Source organism: Eupeodes corollae, chromosome 1 (assembly GCF_945859685.1).
Source record: "Eupeodes corollae chromosome 1, idEupCoro1.1, whole genome shotgun sequence".
Taxonomy (NCBI): Eukaryota; Metazoa; Arthropoda; class Insecta; order Diptera; family Syrphidae; genus Eupeodes; species Eupeodes corollae.
The window spans coordinates 193,694,598-193,713,246 of record NC_079147.1 but is presented as its reverse complement, the minus strand read 5'-3'; the positions used below and the strand labels follow the sequence as shown (position 1 = coordinate 193,713,246).

The window sequence follows — 18,649 nt, the reverse complement described above, 5'->3', positions numbered from 1 at the left end:
TACCTAAATCATTTTTAAAGCTGAGTTAATTGCTTAAAATGATTTTAACATTTTACTTAATCTTTTAAATTCGTATAATGTCCCAAAAATCTACAAAAAAGAAACGATTGAACTTTAGCTAATCATTAAATGCAGTAATGTACCTTTTTCGAATCCAACGAATCCATTCATCATAAGGAATTATTCTTTGAAATATAGTTTTACACTTATTCGATAAATGATGTTAAAAAAACTGTTAGATCGTATAATTTTTCTAAAACTAATTTTGTTCAACTAAATACTTATTTCTCTGACATTGATTGGTTAAATGAATTCATGTTTCTTGATTTGAAAAATATGTACAACCGCTTCATTGAAATTGTATTAATGGGTTTTGAAATATTTGTTCCTTATTCTTTCAAAAAAATCATCGGATTCACCTTGGATTAATAAGCAGCTCCGTGAGTTAAAAAGGAAAAAACGTAATGCATACGTGAAATACAATAATTCACAAAATCAATCGGATTATGATAATTTTAGTAAATTACTTAAAAATTTTGTAGTTCTTAGTAAGTTTCTATATAGAGCTTATATCTTGAATATTGAAAGTAATATAAAAAACAACAGTAAATCGTTCTGGTCATTTGTCAATTCTAAAAGAAAATCGATAGGGATTCCGAATACCATGTTTTTCAGAGGTGTTGAATTGTTCGCTAATTATTTCAAATCCATTTATTCTCATTCAGGATTTAATAATAGTTCAATAAAAAACATAAAAAGTAGGTTTGATATTGGTTCGATCCAAATAAGTTTTGAGGAAGTTAATTCCGGATTAAAATCACTTCAGTCTAATTATAGTTCTGGACCAGATGGCATTCCTTCGGCAGTGTTGAAAAATTGTTGTTATTCCATCTGTGCTCCTTTACTAAGCATATTCAACAAGTCCCTACAAGAAGGTATTTTTATTGATGAATGGAAACTTTCTTACTTGGTCCCTATACATAAATCAGGTTCTAAAAATGATGTAGACAATTATAGGGGTATTTGTAAACACTCCGCAATTCCCAAATTGTTTGAAAGCATGGTGAAAATAAAGCTTGATTTTCTATCAAGTGAATATTTATGTACTTCTGTACTGTACTTCGGACAGCATGGTTTTGAATCCGGTCGATCATCTGTTACCAATTTAACTTATATCACTTCGTATGTTACTAATACTATGGAACAAAAATTTCAAGTGGGCGCAGTATACACTGACTTTACTAAAGCCTTTGATTCTGTGAACCACCAAATACTTCTAAAAAAAACTTGAGATTTTTGGTTTTCATTCTCACTTTCTTCGTTGGTTATCGTCATATTTATCTTGTAGAACACAACAAGTTAAGATTGGAGATACATACTTTAAGAAAATTCAGTGTACATCAGGTGTCCCGCAAGGTAGCCACCTAGGTCCGCTTCTTTTCATAATGTTCGTTAACGATATTGTCTCGGTCTTTAATTATTGTGAATGCTTATTATATGCGGACGATCTGAAAATGTTTTCAAAAGTTTCGAGTTTGGACGATTGTCAACTTTTGCAATCTGACATTGATTCTTTATCAAATTGGTGTCACATCAATAGCCTTAAATTGAATATCAAAAAGTGTAACACGATTTCTTTTTCCAGAAAATCTCATATTTTTTTATTCAACTATGAATTGAATCTGTGGATTTAGATAGGGTTTCAAATATTAAAGACTTAGAGTTATTCTTGATTCCGAACTTTCTTTTAAAGGTCATTTCGATTATTTGGTTCCCAAGGCCAACTCGCTAGTAGGTTTCATAAAACGAAATGGAAAAGACTTTAAAGACCCTTTCGTGCTATTATCCCAGTATATATCTCTCGTCAGATCAATTTTGGAATATGCTGATATTATTTGGAGTCCTATTTATATAGTTCATTCTGATCGGATTGAAAAGATTCAAACACGGTTTACAAAATATATATTTAAGAAAATTGGTTGGAACTTTAGTCCTAGTTATGAGGCTAGATGCCAATTACTTGGAATAAAGTCGTTACAATCAAGAAGAAAAATTCATAGTGTAATGCTTATTAGAGACTTACTATGCTACCATATTAAATGTCCATCTCTTCTTACCTTGGTACCAATCTATGTTCTCGCTAGGTCTATGAGAGCTAGATTCTTCTTATTCCAAAGAATTCACATGACAAATTATGGTAGTAATGAAACTTTATCAAGATCTATTATATATTTTAATGAAGTGTCTTCAAATATTGACTTTTTTAATCTTAATCGTAATAAATTTAAAACTAAAGTATTATATGTATTCACTTTTTAATATGCTCTTGGAATGCTTATATCTGTTAGCTGTAATATTGCTTGTGTTTTTATTTTTATTTTATTGTGACGTCAAAGTCATAGTCACAATTTGGCCAAGACTTAACTTAGTATAAGTTCCAAAATAGTTTTACCTCTTAATTTTCCTTCCAATATAATTGACACAATGCACCTCTTATAGAAAGTTTCCAAGAACAAAAAGATGTTGGCTCAAATTAAGGGTCAACTTTTAATAAAACTGAAGCTCAGAACGCACAGTTAACAAATTTGATTTAATCATTTTTTTTAATTCTTTCTTTTCAGTCCCTCGAAGCCAAGAAAATGGCTGAGATTTCCAATAAATTGGCCAAAATCGAAGAAGCCACTCGTAAGAAGGATGAACTTAACAATGAATTTATTACTCAGACCAAAGAACAACTTGAAACTAAGATGGAACAACATGTTGAGAAACGCGAGGCCATTATTAGCGATTTGAAGGAGAAATTGAAGGTTTATTATTTGAATTTTGAAAATTTGAAATATTTAAAAACAAAATATCTTTTTTTTTGTAGATTCATTCTCAAGAAATTGAAAAGACCCGCACTACATTGGAACAGCAAAAATTCATTGAAAAAGAAGCCATTGAAGAGAAGCTTAAAACTGCCCAATCTCTTCGTGATGAAAATATCAAGAAGATGCTTGAACGCCTAAAGGAGCATGTAAGTTCTTAGCTTTACTTAAATTTTAATGTTTAAAGTATAGTACTCCATCAATGTAGATAAAAAGAAAATTTTTAAAAAGTTTAAAAACAAAAATATGCATCCCCCATTTGTTTTTTTTTTTGTAAATTCAGTAAATGTTTTGTCGATATTTACCTAATTTTAAAAACCCTTACATTTTATGTATGTTTATAAACAAAATATTGATGTTAAAATTTAAGTATCTACATTTTTATACATAATAATCGATTTAAGTTTGTTATCTAAGTTCGATTTTCTTTTTTGCCAGAAACTTTAAAATTTCATTTCTTCTTTTTAGTTGCTTGTAAAATTAATATATTTTCATATAATCAAACATACCTTGTAACTTTTTTTGAAATACTGAATGTAGGTAAATATTTGTTGTTTATATTTTGCCATCATTCTCCTTGGTTCTTTCTTATCGCATAAGAAATCATTACAAAATTTATTTTTATATCATCATTAATAAATTTTATATGTTTTATAAGTATTTTTAATTCGGAATAGATGACAAACGAAAAATTCGAAAAAGAAAAAACAAAACTTTGAAAAACAATTTACAATTTTAAAAAATTAAACATCCTCCTATCTCCTCCCCCCACTGTAAAACTTTACTATACTACAAAAATACATATTGAACAATTAAAAAATAAAAAAAAAAATTATAAACAATTCACAAACATTACTATACCTATACCTATATATATATATATGTAGAACACTGTCAAAATTGCCGAAATCAAAAATCAAATCGATCAATTGGAAACGCAGAAGATTGAGGAGAAGGCCCGAATTATTGAAAATAAATTATTCACAGCGGAACAAAATCGCGAAAAGGAGATCCAAAAGAAAATCGAGACTGTTCGAAAACTTGTAGGTTCATTTTTTTAATTTTATTTTTCTTATTTATTTATTTATACATCAAAACAAAAATTATATTATTATAAAATCTCATCAATATAATTTTATTTTTATTTTATTCATCATTTTTTAGTTCCATTTTTTTTCTTGTGTAAAAAGAAAAAACTTATTTTGTGTTTTTAAAAATTTGTTTGCCAATGCTTTAGTGATTTACATATTTTAATCAAATTACATATTTTTTATTTATTAGCTATAAACTTTACATGAAGCTTTTTTATTAAATTAAAATCTCTTAAAATTTACGGGAATGCACTTTGAAGATCATACTTTTGTATTTTCTAAGTGAATAATATTAAGTAGGATATTTTTTCCTATTCATTTTTATAGTTATAGTTTATTAAATAGATTAGATAAGGTTTATTCTTAGAATTACTTACTTAAAAGTTCATAAATTATATTTTTGACTCTTGGTTGCCCTTTGTGTTTACTTTTGAAAGTTATTTTACAAATTGTCAATATGAAGTGAGGCATATTTACCAGGCTTGTAAAAGAATGCAATCTTTTATGATTTCATTTTAAACTTCATTTGAGAATGCAATACTTCAAAACATTGCAAAGACTTCAAATGAATGCAAAAAATGCACGAAGTCTCAAAAGACTGCATTCAAATAATTGCAGTCTAAGGTCAAACTACAATTGGTGATTGCAAGATTTAAAAATTGTGTTGTAGATAGATAGATATTTATTTTATTCACAAAAAATTCAACTAAATATACAAATTTGGTTGATAATATATACAAATCAAATAAGATAAAATACAAATTATAGGCTGTGGCATAGCCGTCTGCCAGATTCAGTTTAGACTGAAATTTCAGTGTATGAAATTAATATTTATAATTAAAGATATTCTTTTTCAATTTAATTAATTATTTATAGAGATGAGTTTAAATTCTTATAATAAAAAAGTTTTTTAACAATTTTATTGCGGGTTCAATAATACATAAGACTATACATCATTCAAGTACAACTTTATGCCATCTAAATGATACATTAATATAATAGATAACATGGGCTTTGAGTTTGGCTAAAACGAAAAAAGATCTTTATAAAAGAATGTGACTTTTGGTTTAGTCAAAACAAAAAAATATAGTGTCTATTATAATATTCTTACAAAAATTGTAGATGTTAAACAGTGCAAAAATGGCTTTTAGTTTAGCTAAAACAAAAATTGAAAAATGACATACTTTAAAAAACAAAGAAAGATTTATCGATATTCTGAAATTATAAGGTTTCTGTAAGCTGATGCATTTTCGAGATAAAGGTAGAGGTTATATCAGTTTTGCCCATTGAGCACAATTTTGGTTTCTTCCATGGACAAAGTCGTTTTTCCAAAATAGAGCATTCTAATTTCCTTGTATACCGGACAGATTGAAAGAAAGTGAAAACAATCTTCTTTTGATTTGAGGTTACATAGGGAGCACTGGGTTGCAAAGGAATTCCTGTACGGGGAACCATTCAAATTTAATGTATCACTTCTTGCTCTACAAATGAGGGATATTGCTCTCACGTTGTATTTGTCGTCAAAGTAGTTTTCTGTAAAGGTGTAGCTAAGCACAGGATATAACAATCTATGTATTGAAGAGATTGCTTTTTGTATACATTCGTTTCTTTGTAAAATGTCTATCTCCTCCAGTAATTTATAGAGTTGTCCTTTAAGCATATTCATATTTTCAAACTGTATAATATGCTCTACCCCACATAATTCAGCCCATTTTTTCCATTCCTTTATCCATTCCACTTGCTTTTCGAAGGTGTATTTCACAAGTTTTTGTGGTAATCTATTAGGTGACTGATACAGAACTTTCAGGACATAGACAAAATTCAATTTCAGTGTGTATACGAAAAGTGATGGTACGCCAGTCTCGAGTGTGAGAACATAATTAGGTGTTGTCGTAGGCAGATAAAACAACTTCTTGAGAAAAATGCGTTTCAACTTTTCCACTTCTTCATACAATTTATAACCCCATGTCTGGCAGCTGTTACACATAACGGAGCGCATTATGGTTTCGAAAACTTTGTATTTAGCGGATGTGGGGATATTAGTGTTTGAGATAACACTTTTCCAAGAAACATTTATCATTGTTTTAGCTGATAACAGTTTTTTTTCTAGGTGGGGTGACATGTTCATGTTTGGCTTGATTAGGATCCCTAGATATTTGTATTCTGTAACAGTCTCTATCACTTGACCTTCAAAAAACCATTTTTCATTCCTTTCTAGTTTAGTTTGTCTGTTTTGAACAATTAATATTTTAGATTTTTCAAGATTTACTGTAAGGTTCCAAGTTTTACAATAATCTGAGAGCCTGTTGATCATGAGCTGAAGGCTTTGAGGAGATTCTGCTAAAAGCAGAATATCGTCTGCATAGATTAAAACTTTTATTGTCAGGTCAGCGATTCGTACACCAGCTGGCAGTTGCAACGTAATGTCGTCGATAAAGATTGAGAACAAAACAGGACTAAGCAGACATCCCTGTTTCACCCCAGATTTTGTTTCAAACCATTCCGACATACTTTTTCTATTCTATACTGACTGACGTGTATTTGTATACATATTTCTAAGGATCTTTATTAGCTTTGTTGACATTCCCTTTTGCGAAAGCTTATAAAATAAAGCATTTCGATCTATCGAGTCAAATGCTGCCTTGAAATCAACAAAAAAGATGTACAATTTTCTTTTCTGTCTCAAAAAGTATTGTGAAATAGATGTTAGAACAAAAATATTATCAGTTGTGGAATAACCTTTACGAAAACCAGATTGGTACTCGCTAAGAATTTCATTTATGTTAATCCATGAATGTATTCGTTCAAGCAAGATAGAGGTAAAAATCTTTGCTATAGCGTTCATAAAAGATATGCCCCTGTAATTACTTGCCAGATTAGGATCACCTTTTTTGAATATGGGATATACAATCGAATCCTTAAAAGATTGTGGAATATCTCCGGTCTCATAAATGTAGTTAAACATCTCTAACATTCTAATCTGGAACTCGGTAGGTGCGTTTTTATAAAATTCGTTTGAAATTCTGTCTGGGCCTGGTGCTTTATTATTTGCTGCTTTTAGTAATGCCGTACTTAATTCGTTCATTGATATTTCACGATCTAAGCTCTCATTGTAAATAAAGGGTTCTGCGAACAAAAAGTTATTTGTTGTTGGTTGTGGATTCAACAGAAGTTTGAAATAATCTGCCAGTTCAGAGAAATGCAGTTTAATTCCACATATCAAATTTGGTTCTATCAGTTGATTGATTTTGTACCAAAACTGTTTGCTGTTATTGGTGTTCGAAAGTCCTACTGCAACAGATCGAAAATAAGCTTCTCTTTTCGACTTGCACAAGTTTTTGTAATTTTTATTTGCTGTTAAATAATTTTTTGTGATTTGTGTTTAAATCGGGATATGATTTAATTTTTCGTAACAATTCAAAAGCTAAACATCTGGCTTTGAAACACTCGTTATCAAACCAAATTGTGTTGTATTTCGGAAAGTTTTGGCACAAGTGATTGAGCGAAAAAAAAAACGTAGTGTATTTTTGAAGAAGAAAGTAGACCATCAGAGTTGGAATCGGCAATACCTGACCATAAATGATTTTTTTGATTGCGTTTAGACCTCGAAGTCCAAAACCAAGATTATTTATAAAAGCAACGTCATAAACAGTAGTACCCGTGGAGTGACGGTCAGGGTCTTCGGGTCAAAACCTGCCAGTGCCATCTAAAAATTTTTCGTTGGTACACCTCTTGCGAGGAATTGACAGATCCTCCAAGAGTATTTCTGGTCATGAAAATTACTTTCACAAATTCGCCGTTCAGATTCGGCTTAAATGGCACACAGGAATGGTTTAGAGTTGTAAGTCACTAGGGCCTAGTTCTCAACGGACTGTTGCGCAACCTAATTAATTTAACCTTTCTATCAAAATTATAAAATATACACAAGATCAAAAGCTCAAAATTAACTAGTTACTAGTCCGTCGTAGAATTTGTTATGAGCTCCTCGAAGAATATCCAAGTGCTCCGCGGAGCACACTTTGGGAAAACGTGGTTTAGACAATAGATTCGTAATAAGAACAAAACTTACTTTCAAACTGTTCTACCTTTCTGGATTGAAACCTGTTTTAGTATAAGTGTTTTATGTCATATTTTTGTAAGACGAGTGAAATCTAACAACTTTGGAAACCATCAAAGAATTTTGATGAAAAAAGCTTATTCAAAAATTTAGATAACCTCTATAAGTGTTATATACGTTTTTTTCGAATTTTAAAAAGTAAAATATATAAAACCATTTTCAATTTTAATTTGAATTAAGGTCATCAAAAACCATGTGAAAAGTGCAATTTTATTACCAGGAGGTCTCTGCTTCTACACTTCATCGTTCCTTTCACCACAAGCACAGGCTAAACAAAATCACGTGAAAATTGGTTTGATTACACCAGGCTATCAGGCAGAGTAAGCGGGTGCCTGGTTTCTTTTTGTTTCTAACAAACAACCTTCACTTGAGTGTGGGATTTTTGTTGAATGTCTCGTGATTTGAAAATTCTAAGGAAACAGGCGCTCATCCTGAAAAACAGGGGTATACAATATATTTTTTTAGCTTGCTTCTTTGTTATCTTCTTAACACGCATACAAAAATCTCAGCCTTCGCTTTGTATGGATACCTACATACTAAGTTGTGAGGCTAACTAGGCTCCGCCCTTCTACAACGGTTAATTTTGCTTGATCTATTTTTTTGTGTTTATCATATTTTGACTTTTGGTTGTATTGAGTCATACGTCTAACCCAAAGCAAGATTATTTTGGTAGCTTGACCAGGGTTGTTACAACTATAGTCGTCCCTAAATAATTGCGTTCAATCTTAGGGAAGTTTGGTAAAAATCCGGTGAATTATTAGAATTTTCCATTGAAAATTTGTATTTTACAATACTTCTGGATCTCGAAATCTACATAAATGTTTTTCTGACGACTGACAGTTGTTTTGTGTGCTGAATTTAGATATTTCGTTCAACTCGTTCTCAAAATCCATACGCAAGACCTCAACACCATATTGAACGGCAGCAATGTTCTAACAAAATCGTAAAATTCAGAAGTCGTGCGAGGAAAATTCTCAATTGAATTCTTTCTTATACATCAGGCGCTCAGACATTAAAGCAAGCATTCTGGTTTCATTCGTTTTCTTCCTTCGTTCGAGATTTACAATGTTATTAGAAAAGATGATGCTGTGCACACCAAACAAATAAAGTGTTTTAGGATGGCGAGAGTCTGAAACGAAAAAGATGTAGAAGCAGAGACCAAAACTAAATTTACCGTTGTAGAGGGGCGGAGCCCTTTTTCTTGTTATATATAAATCAGAACAATCAGGAAAGGTAGGAACAAAAGGGGTAAATGGAATTGGAAGTAATAACAGAAAGAAAGAGGCGCCTGCTTCCTCAGCATGATAGCCTGTTACATCGAGATAAAGTTTGGCTTCAAACAAAATAAAGCGCCGCGCATTGTTTTTTGGGAGCATTTTATTTATAAAAGGGAATATTTTTAGATTCGTTTTTTTGTATTTCAATCAAATGAATGAAAAAGAAATAATACTCAATAACATGGTGTTCCCACTATTTTCTTTTTTCTTGTATTTCAACTTACATTTCCTAAAAAAATAAACCGTTCCACCTAACAGGGGTAAATAGACCCTCAACTCATACCATTTTTTTCCTTCTTTTGGCTTAATCTTTTCATCTTACTCCAGAGTTATGACAAATTGTTTATTTTTGTTATTTCAATATTAATTGGTTAATTTTGTGTAAAAGAAATTGTTTTGGACATTTTACGTTCGGCGCTCAAAGTTGGAAATTTGAACTAAATTAGGCCAACATTATAAACAAGTTTCCAAAAAATCATAAATACCACATTTAACGCAAGGTTTCTCTTTCTATTCCATTTTAAGATCTTCTAAAAATGTTCTGGAAATGTTTACTTTTCTCGAGGTTTTAAAAATCTAATTCCATGGTTTTCAGAGTAAGTGATGGGTTTGTATATTCGTTTGTTTGCACGTGCGGAACACTTCCTTTCTTCAACAATATCTTAAGAATGTGAAGGAATATCACCTTGATATTACTAGTTTTTGTTACAGATAAACATCAAGATCTTCTCACAAACCTTTATTGTAGCAATTACAAAAAATCAAAGTTGTGGTTGACCCCAAATAACTCGTGAACAAATGTTGTTCATCATTCATTCAAAAATGTACCTGATTGAAATCCAAAAACATTTTTTACTGACAGAAATCCGTCTTTGAAATTGTGTAAAATAAGAACACAAATCAATGGAACGATTCGTCTCACTTTTGAATCAGCTGTTCAGGAAAACAAATTTCCGTCCGGAAAATACTTAAATACATTTACCGAAAAATAAGTGCGCTATTAAACTTTCTTTCTCATCTCCGATAATTAAAGGGAAACGCATTCAATATCCATTCTAAATAATTTCCGAATTGATTTCAATGAAAGCTAAGTATAACTGCTTCCTTTGGGCGATCAACTCTAACTTCAAATTGTTGATACAAATCAGGAAAGGCTTGATTCCAATCTGATATTTTTGTCTATTACAGAATTTTTCAATGATAGCTAACCAACTATTAATGGCCCCTAAAAATTGTGTGTGGGTTCTTGTAAATATCTTATCAGCTGTTGAAAAAATATTCCTGAATCATTGTTTATTTTTGCAACCCTGGATCAATTTTAATTGAAAAAATAAGGCCTTCATTTTCATTCAAAGGACTGTAGTTAAAAAATTGAATATAGGATTATATTATTTTGTATACAAAAATTTAATTGCATTTTTATAAGTTTTTTATAAAATTAAAAAAAAAGATGCTGGGATGCGACCCACACTGTTAACGTCCCATCCCGTCTGTCGATTTGTCTTGCTGTAAAGTTTTTTGCTATATGTACTCGTATCAATTTTTACCAAATTTGTGTAGGTACTATTTTTTGTAGATTTTATTTTTTATGAAAAAACGGACTGTTGGATTTTTATATAAAAATTACTGAATATCGAAAACAATATTTTCTGTGCAATAAAATAACTTTTTAATTTTTGAAAGCTATTCGAGTCGGAAGTAAATTTTTACCAAGTTTTAGTATTGTTTTTTGAGTTTTATTTTTTGTAAAAAAACTGTAAATGCGATTTTTTTCAAAATTTTATCGAATATTGAAAACAATATTTTTTATAAGATAAAATTATTTTGAAGCCAATATTTCAAATTTTTGAAAAGATATTTGAGTCCAGCAACTTTTGTTACATTTTATTAGGTTTTTATTTTTTGTAAAAAAAACTGTCAATTCGATTTTTCTCAAAATTTGTTCTAATGTTGAAAAACAATATTTCTTATGAGTAAAAAACTAGTAAGAAGATATTATGTATCTCAAATTTTTGAAGAGATATTTGAGTCGAAAATCATTTTTTACCAACTTTTGTTAATTTTTTTTCGGTTTTTAATTTTTTATAAAAAAAACTGTCAATTCGAAATTTTATCAGATGTAAAAAACATGATTTTTCTATGCACAAAATTGTTTTGGAGATGAAATCATATTTTAGTCGTAAAATTTTGGAGGGGACACTTTTTTTTTTATTTTTTTGATTTATAAAAGTAAATTAAAGCCAATATCTCAAAGTTTTGAAAATATATTTGAGTCGAAAATCAATTTTTACCAACTTTTATTAATATTTTTTTAGGTTTTAATTTTTGTAAAAAACTTTTAATTCGATTTTTTTTTTAACATTTTTCAGAATGATTAAAACAATATTTCTTATAAGATAAAATAAGTTTGAAGCCTAAATTTCAAGTTTTTGAAAAGATATTTGAATCGATATTCAATTTTTACCAACTTTGAGTAGGGTTTTTATTAGATTTTTATTTTTTATAAAAAAAAACTGTCAATTAAATTTTTTCTCAAAATTTTATCAGAAATTGTTTTGGAAATGAAATCATATTTTAGTCGTAAAATTTTGGAGGTAACACATTTTTTTTTTAAGTTTTTTTGATTTATAAAAAAAAAAACGTTAAATGGATTTTTTTCAAAAAAAATATATTTCTTCGATATCACGTTACAATATATTATATAAAATTTAATTTAATAATCTAGCTTTGGTTCGTAAGATATTTAGGGTTGACCAAAATGTTCACCCTTTTTTCAAACTGCTATAGTAAAAAAACCACCCACGCAATTTTCTTAAGAGCCCTTTCTGCATCTTTCTGCCTTATTAACAACATTTATTTGAAATCGATATCTTTTCTGGTTCTTGAGTTATGGACGACGAAAAAAAACGTCTCGAACTTACGGACGTACGAACGTACGTACACACGCACGCCCAGACATCTTTCTAAAAATCTTTTATTTCGACTCTAGGGACCTGGAAACGTAGAGAAATGTCAACATTTTTAATTTGACAAATCGGACCCATTACAATAACTTCCTATGGGAAGTTAATAAATTCTTCCTGCAAACATTTTTTTAAAGTTTTTGGATTGAACTTAAAAGGAAGCGGGTTAAAATGCTATATTTTAAAATACTGTATGGTCAAAATTCTGTACGATACTGTATGGTGATAACACAAAAGTGCGCACTTTTTTATATTTTGAAATACAGAATTTTGGTATAGGTTCCTGATTTTGATATACAGAATATTGAAAAACAGAATTTTGAGATAAAGAATTTTAAGTACAGTACTTTGATCCATACAGTATTTAGATCCCAATCCGTTAAAAAGTTTTAAAAATACAACTAACAGTTTTTGTTCAGTATTTCGATTAATAAAAAAACGACAAGTATTTTTTTTAATGAAGTCAGAACGTCTAAATAATATGGGGTCAACCAAATTCTTATCCTTTTATTCAAACACCCACGAAAAGTTCATCCTTATGTTATTACCATTAGAGCTATTTTTTTTTTTTAATTCTAAACTTGTGTCCTTGCTTAAGACATAGCTGGGAAAAAAGATTTCCTGAACGTATGATCGTACAAACTTACACCTAGTCAAACAGATATATAGACCACTTTCCAAAAAACTCTTATTCAGATTGTGGGGACCTTAAATCGAACTGATTACAATCATTTGGTATAAGAACTTACGATTATTTTTGCAATAGTGTTTCTGTTTCCACTTCAGAGCCTTAGGTATTTATTGACACTGCAGTGGGTTCTAGATTTTTTTACAGCAGCGCCTAATAGCTATAATTACACTGGTTGACAAGAGCATCTTACTTGCAATGACTTTGCTTTTTTTAATGGGTTTCGATGGCTTTAATTCAAATCCTACATCAAAATGAAGGTATCACACCAAGTTTTTCAAATATTTATTCCTTTTAAAGTTTGAAAAAAAAACACGAAAAAACCGTTTTTTGAGGCTATCTAATTTTTTCATTTTTTCAATAAAATCCGTTATGGTTTTAAAATCTGTAGCCCTTTTCGTCAAAATCCATTCGATATATTTATAATCATTCATATAATATTCGAAAAATCTTCATAAGTTGTTAGACTTCAACAGTCTCACAAAAATCTGAAAGTAACGCTAAACCATTTTTGTGATAACAGTTTTCAACAAAAAAGGCCAACCTTATAACAAATCTTTTGTTGAAATGATGTTGATAGTTAAAATTAAAGTTTTAATTCGAAATCAGTTCTGAAAATAAAGTCCAAAATTTATTTTTTAGAACTATGAAAGTATTAAATTCGGAGTTTTCTGAAAACTTCACAAAGAGTAAAATTAAGACTCATAACTAATAAGATTTTCTAGAAACTAAGTAAGAATAATAAAATAAATTAAATTGTATTTAGAAGCGAGAGATTTTTACTTTTCAAAATCATCATTTTTATGAATTTCTTTGAGTTTTAATTTGTTAGCATATTTCAAAAACCTGAAATTATAGAAAAATTTAGAGACGAAGTTCGAATTTAAGGCATCTTAATCTTTTTTAAAGTATTGTCGACCAGTTTTATTCAAATGGAAATTGTTGCAAACTTACTTTTTCTAAAACAACATAAAAAAAATATTGACCTATAAATATATTTCTACTTATTGAATAATTATCAAAAATCTATATCTTCATCCTTTTCTTTTAAGAATGAAATCATTATTACCTTCAGTCTAGACACAATCGGACTTGGGGTCGAAATACTTTTTATAAAATATTGTTTTAAGTTTTGTATAACAAAATTCTGTATGAACAAAACTATGTATGTAAAATTCTGGTTGAAAATGTAAAAAAGTGTGCACTAATTATCAATTTAGAGCATTTTGAAAAACAGAATTTCTAAAATAGTTTTTTTGAGAATAACGTGTGATAACAAATTTTCATTTATGTACTTTGCGCAACATTTTATAACATCAACATTCTTTGAATAAACATTAATTTTTTCTGTACCTAAAAAGTTGTTAATTTTCAAGTTTTAAGTGGACTTTTTTCAAGAACATATAGCGGTAGTCAAAAATATTTGCACACATTTTTATTGCATCAAACGTATTTACACAATGCAAATTAGCATTTATTTTTTCATTTAGTTTGAGGCAGAACAGTCTTTAAGTTCTATTGCCTTCATAATAAACTAAATGTGCCTTAAAGTTTAAAATTTTATTAATACAATGCCGAAAACAAAGGAATTATCCATTGAAACTCGATCGTATTATTCCAGGGCTCGTTTAGTAAACACTATGCATTTACAACGTGAGAAGAAGAAAGATGTAATTCAGCCGCTAAACAGATTCGGTTCGGACTACTTTTTTGGAGATTTGGTACCAATTGAGGGCACTCTTAAGCAGTCTGGGTACGCAAGAATCTTAAATCACCATGCCCTTGTATCCGGCACTAAGCTTTTTCCAACTATCGACTGGATTTTTAAACACGACAATACTCCATGTCATAAAAGATGGTTGCCTAAAAGACTTTTAAGTGCAGTAAATCAAGTTGTTCTTACCCGGCCTGCGCAGATCCCCGACCTAAACATCATTGAAAATGTTTGGGCTTTCGTCAAACGTCACGGGACAATTGATAAGGACCGAAAACGCAATGGCACAATTGCTGAAATAACCGAAATTCGGTCCAAATTAACAGTTAATTAAATTAATTTGGTTGGATCAATTCCAGCCAGATTGCAGGCAGTTATTGATGCCAAACGAGATGTAAGAGTGTTCATTATTATTCACTTCAATGTTTGATTTCGTGGATTCTTTCTTGATTGTAATTACATATAAAAAAATGTGAGCGAGTTTTATTTATTTTAATTTTCTTATAATTGATCCACAATCCACAATAAAATATAAAATTTTGAAAAAATCACCGAAAATTTCAAAAATTCAATCAAAACAAAAAAAAAAATGTGTGGAAAGCTTTCAAATCGCTGGAATATAAGAAGAAAAAGTCAAACCAAAAGTTTCAAATCACTGGAATATAGAAAGAACTATTTTCGCTTCGCCGCGAATTCGTTAATAAGGAAATACGATGCGAGTCGAATTTAAAATGTCAAATAGAAAACGATCCGCTGCGAACCTCATAATCAGGCCCCAGTATTATGACTTTATGTACAATCAATTCAAATCAATTTGTAATTTATTGAGGCTTCGGAACACAATTTTCTTATGTATATTTATGTATATGTATAAACCTTATAATAATTAAAAGTCGGCTTTAAATTATGACAGAAAAAGCTAATAAGAAATATTTTGTATACATTTTACAGAAAATAATCGTGTTTCTCAAGAGTAAAGCAAATTCTGTAAAACTTCTACTTCAGGCGGCGCACGTTCAATTTACTATGACATAAAGTGTTTAGGTTTTGGTATACAGTATTCTCAACTAACAGTGTTTTCAAATACAGAATTTGAGAAATACAGTATTATGACGAAACACTATAGACAGAATTCTGAAAACAGGGTTTTTATCCGCTTCAATATTTTACGAAACTCACCAAATCCGTTAGTAATTCAAAGTTTTATGAAATTTTCTAGTTAGGTCATATTTAGTGAAAGTCGTTGTAAAAGTCTTCGAATACGATGAAATTCATGATCAATGCTGTCAACTGTCAAAAAGCGTAACCATCCCCTAATGCCACTATCCATGGGTAGTACTTCCATCGAGGAAACTATCAGCCCTAGATATGTGCATCACAAACCACTTGTTGTGGAGTGATCACATATTTGACATCGCCAAAAATGCTGCTAAGTGTTAAGGTTTTCTCCGACGATGCAAGAAGTTTTTTACCCCTTCTGATCTTGCTATAAATTACAAAACTTTTATTCTATCAAAACCTGAGTATAACTCTCATATTTAGGCTGGTGCCCCAATAACGTACTTGAGTCTTCTGGATAGAATTGAAAAAAGAGCTCTAAAAATGATAGTCGATCGTTCTTTCACCTAGACATTTGCTTCTCTTGAACACCGCCGCCGCAAGGTCTCATGCCTGTCTTTGTTTTATCGTTATTTTTATAAATAATGCTCTATTGAAATAACCAGTTGCATTCTTCCCCTTAAAAAATTCAACCGTAATACCCGTATTGCTGTCAAGTACAGAGATTCTTTCTTTAGCCGCACTACAAGAATGTGGAATGCTTTACCTGATTCAATATTTCCCACTCATTACAATGTGCAGACATTCAAAACCAATGTGCATCGGTTTCTCCTTTCTAATCTATTCCTACTTTTCTAATTGCTTGCACTGTGTTTAATCATTATAAGGGTATTCATAACCCCTTTAGTAAGCGCAAAATATTAAAAAGAAGCAAAACAAAAAACTTTTCAAAGCGTGTACCGGAAGTAATGGTTCTGCTAGAATTTGTGTCAATTTTGTTGTATGAAAAAACTTTAAGGTTTCTTTCTTCATTTTTATTAATCATGAACATTTTGTGTTTCAAGTTCTATTAAATTACCCTGCATGACTGTTTTTATATTTTATATAGAAAGAATTATTACTAAAAATAGAGTATTGTATATTAGGTATAATTAGTTGGCATAATAATGGTCAAAGTATTTAATCCCCAATGAAAAGTGCATTCCTGTGTTCAAAACTTAAAAGTTCTTTTATTTTTGTTTCATATAAAATCATCTTTATAATAAATTTAAAAAAGAAAAAAACCTCTAATATCTCCTAAAATATCTAAATTACATAATTTTATATATTTAAATCTATTTTCCTATAATAGGAACGCCGCGCTGAGTTGGTGCGTCAAAATAAGGCTGCTCAACAACCAACCAATGAGGAGGAGAACTTTTGTGAATCTGCTGCTGTAACAGCCTCATCCGGTTAAATGAAGACAGAAAAAGTATAATAAATCAACAACAAAAAAAAAAGAAACTTAAAAAACACCATTTCCAAACCATCACAGTTAAATCTATAAATTGATTTAACAAAAAAAAAATAAAATATTATATTATTATTAAAAAGACAACAACTATCACTCAAAAGAAAAATTACTACAACTTAAAGAAAAAAAAAACAAAAAAAAAGAATTGAACTTTGAGTCTTAACTCATAAATAAAATAAAGTTTTTTTTGTTTAATTTATTTTTTGGTTTTGTTTAAATTAAGTTTTTATTTTTTTTAAGCAAAACAAAAAATATATGTGTCATGTTTAAGATGGTTGTCTGTGCACATTTTTAATTTTCTTTTATTCTCATTTTGATGTTTGATTTTTAATTATTATAGTTTTTTTAATACATTTTTAATTTCATTAGTAATTAGTATGCCTGGTTGCATTCAATTTAAATTACTTTAAACGATATTATTCTTATTCTTATTATTATCATTATTAATTATTATTATTATATGCTTTTTGTACTCTCTTCTTAAAGAATCTAATAAATTAAATTTAATACAAAAATTAAACTTTTGTTTTTATTTCCTAGAGTATTTTTTTCGTTAATTTGTTTTTGCTTTCTTTCTATAAAAACTTAAGAAGGCATAGCCCCCCCAACAAAAAAAATAATAATTAAATTTTTAATTAAAATCAAATAGTAGACTAAATTAAAACAATACAAAAGCAAAACCAAAACAAAAACCAGAAAAAAACAACAGAAAATTTATAAAATCATAATAAAATATGAATAATTTTCCTTAAATCAAAAAACCTAATAAAAAATTCAACAAAATGATGAAAAAAAAACTTATTAAATAGACAAGAAAAACAAAATAAGAAAAGAAGTACATTTAATTAAATTTACGATTTATCTACGGATGGCTCTATCTTTAAACAAAATAAGAACTATTTAATCACAAAATCCGCTCTCTCCTTCTAATTAAACAAAAACAAAACAAACAAACCTTCTTGTAACTTGTAAGTATTTTGGATGTTCGATTTGTCATTTAAACAAAAGAAAAATAAAAACAAACAAACAAACAAAGCAAACAAACAAAACAACAAATCACACTGTAAGTATTGAATAAAATACATTTTACACACGTAGGTACGATATTTTAAATTAAATTTAAATTTTAAAAATAATTCAAACTAAACCTAAATAATAATTTAAATTCTAATTTAGTGTTTTTTCTGATATCTACATTATTCTACATACGGTTAAGTTTCGGGGTGTATCTAGATTTGTGTTGCAAATCAAGCTCTAATTAATTATAATAAAGATTTAAATTAGAAATGTTCAATCAGTTTTAACTACTGACAATTTTAGATACATTCAGTGAATAAGCTTTCTTAGTTCTGTGTAGCCA

General features: G+C 29.2%; 1 protein-coding gene across 5 annotated transcripts in view; it reads left to right on the top strand.

Moving 5' to 3' along the window:
- The window catches only part of LOC129953971 (stathmin), a 408,077-nt gene extending 389,765 nt beyond the window's left edge, over positions 1–18,312 (top strand). For 4 of the 5 annotated variants that reach the window (XM_056067542.1, XM_056067541.1, XM_056067540.1 and 1 more), the window contains 4 exons: positions 2,622–2,807; positions 2,870–3,016; positions 3,755–3,910; positions 17,128–18,312. In XM_056067542.1, the coding sequence (XP_055923517.1) occupies positions 2,622–2,807; positions 2,870–3,016; positions 3,755–3,910; positions 17,128–17,232 (594 nt within the window). In that variant the 3' untranslated portion in view covers positions 17,233–18,312. The remainder of the gene's footprint in view (positions 1–2,621; positions 2,808–2,869; positions 3,017–3,754; positions 3,911–17,127) is intronic. The other variant, XM_056067544.1, reaches the window with a different exon arrangement.
- Positions 18,313–18,649: the final 337 nt, after the last annotated feature.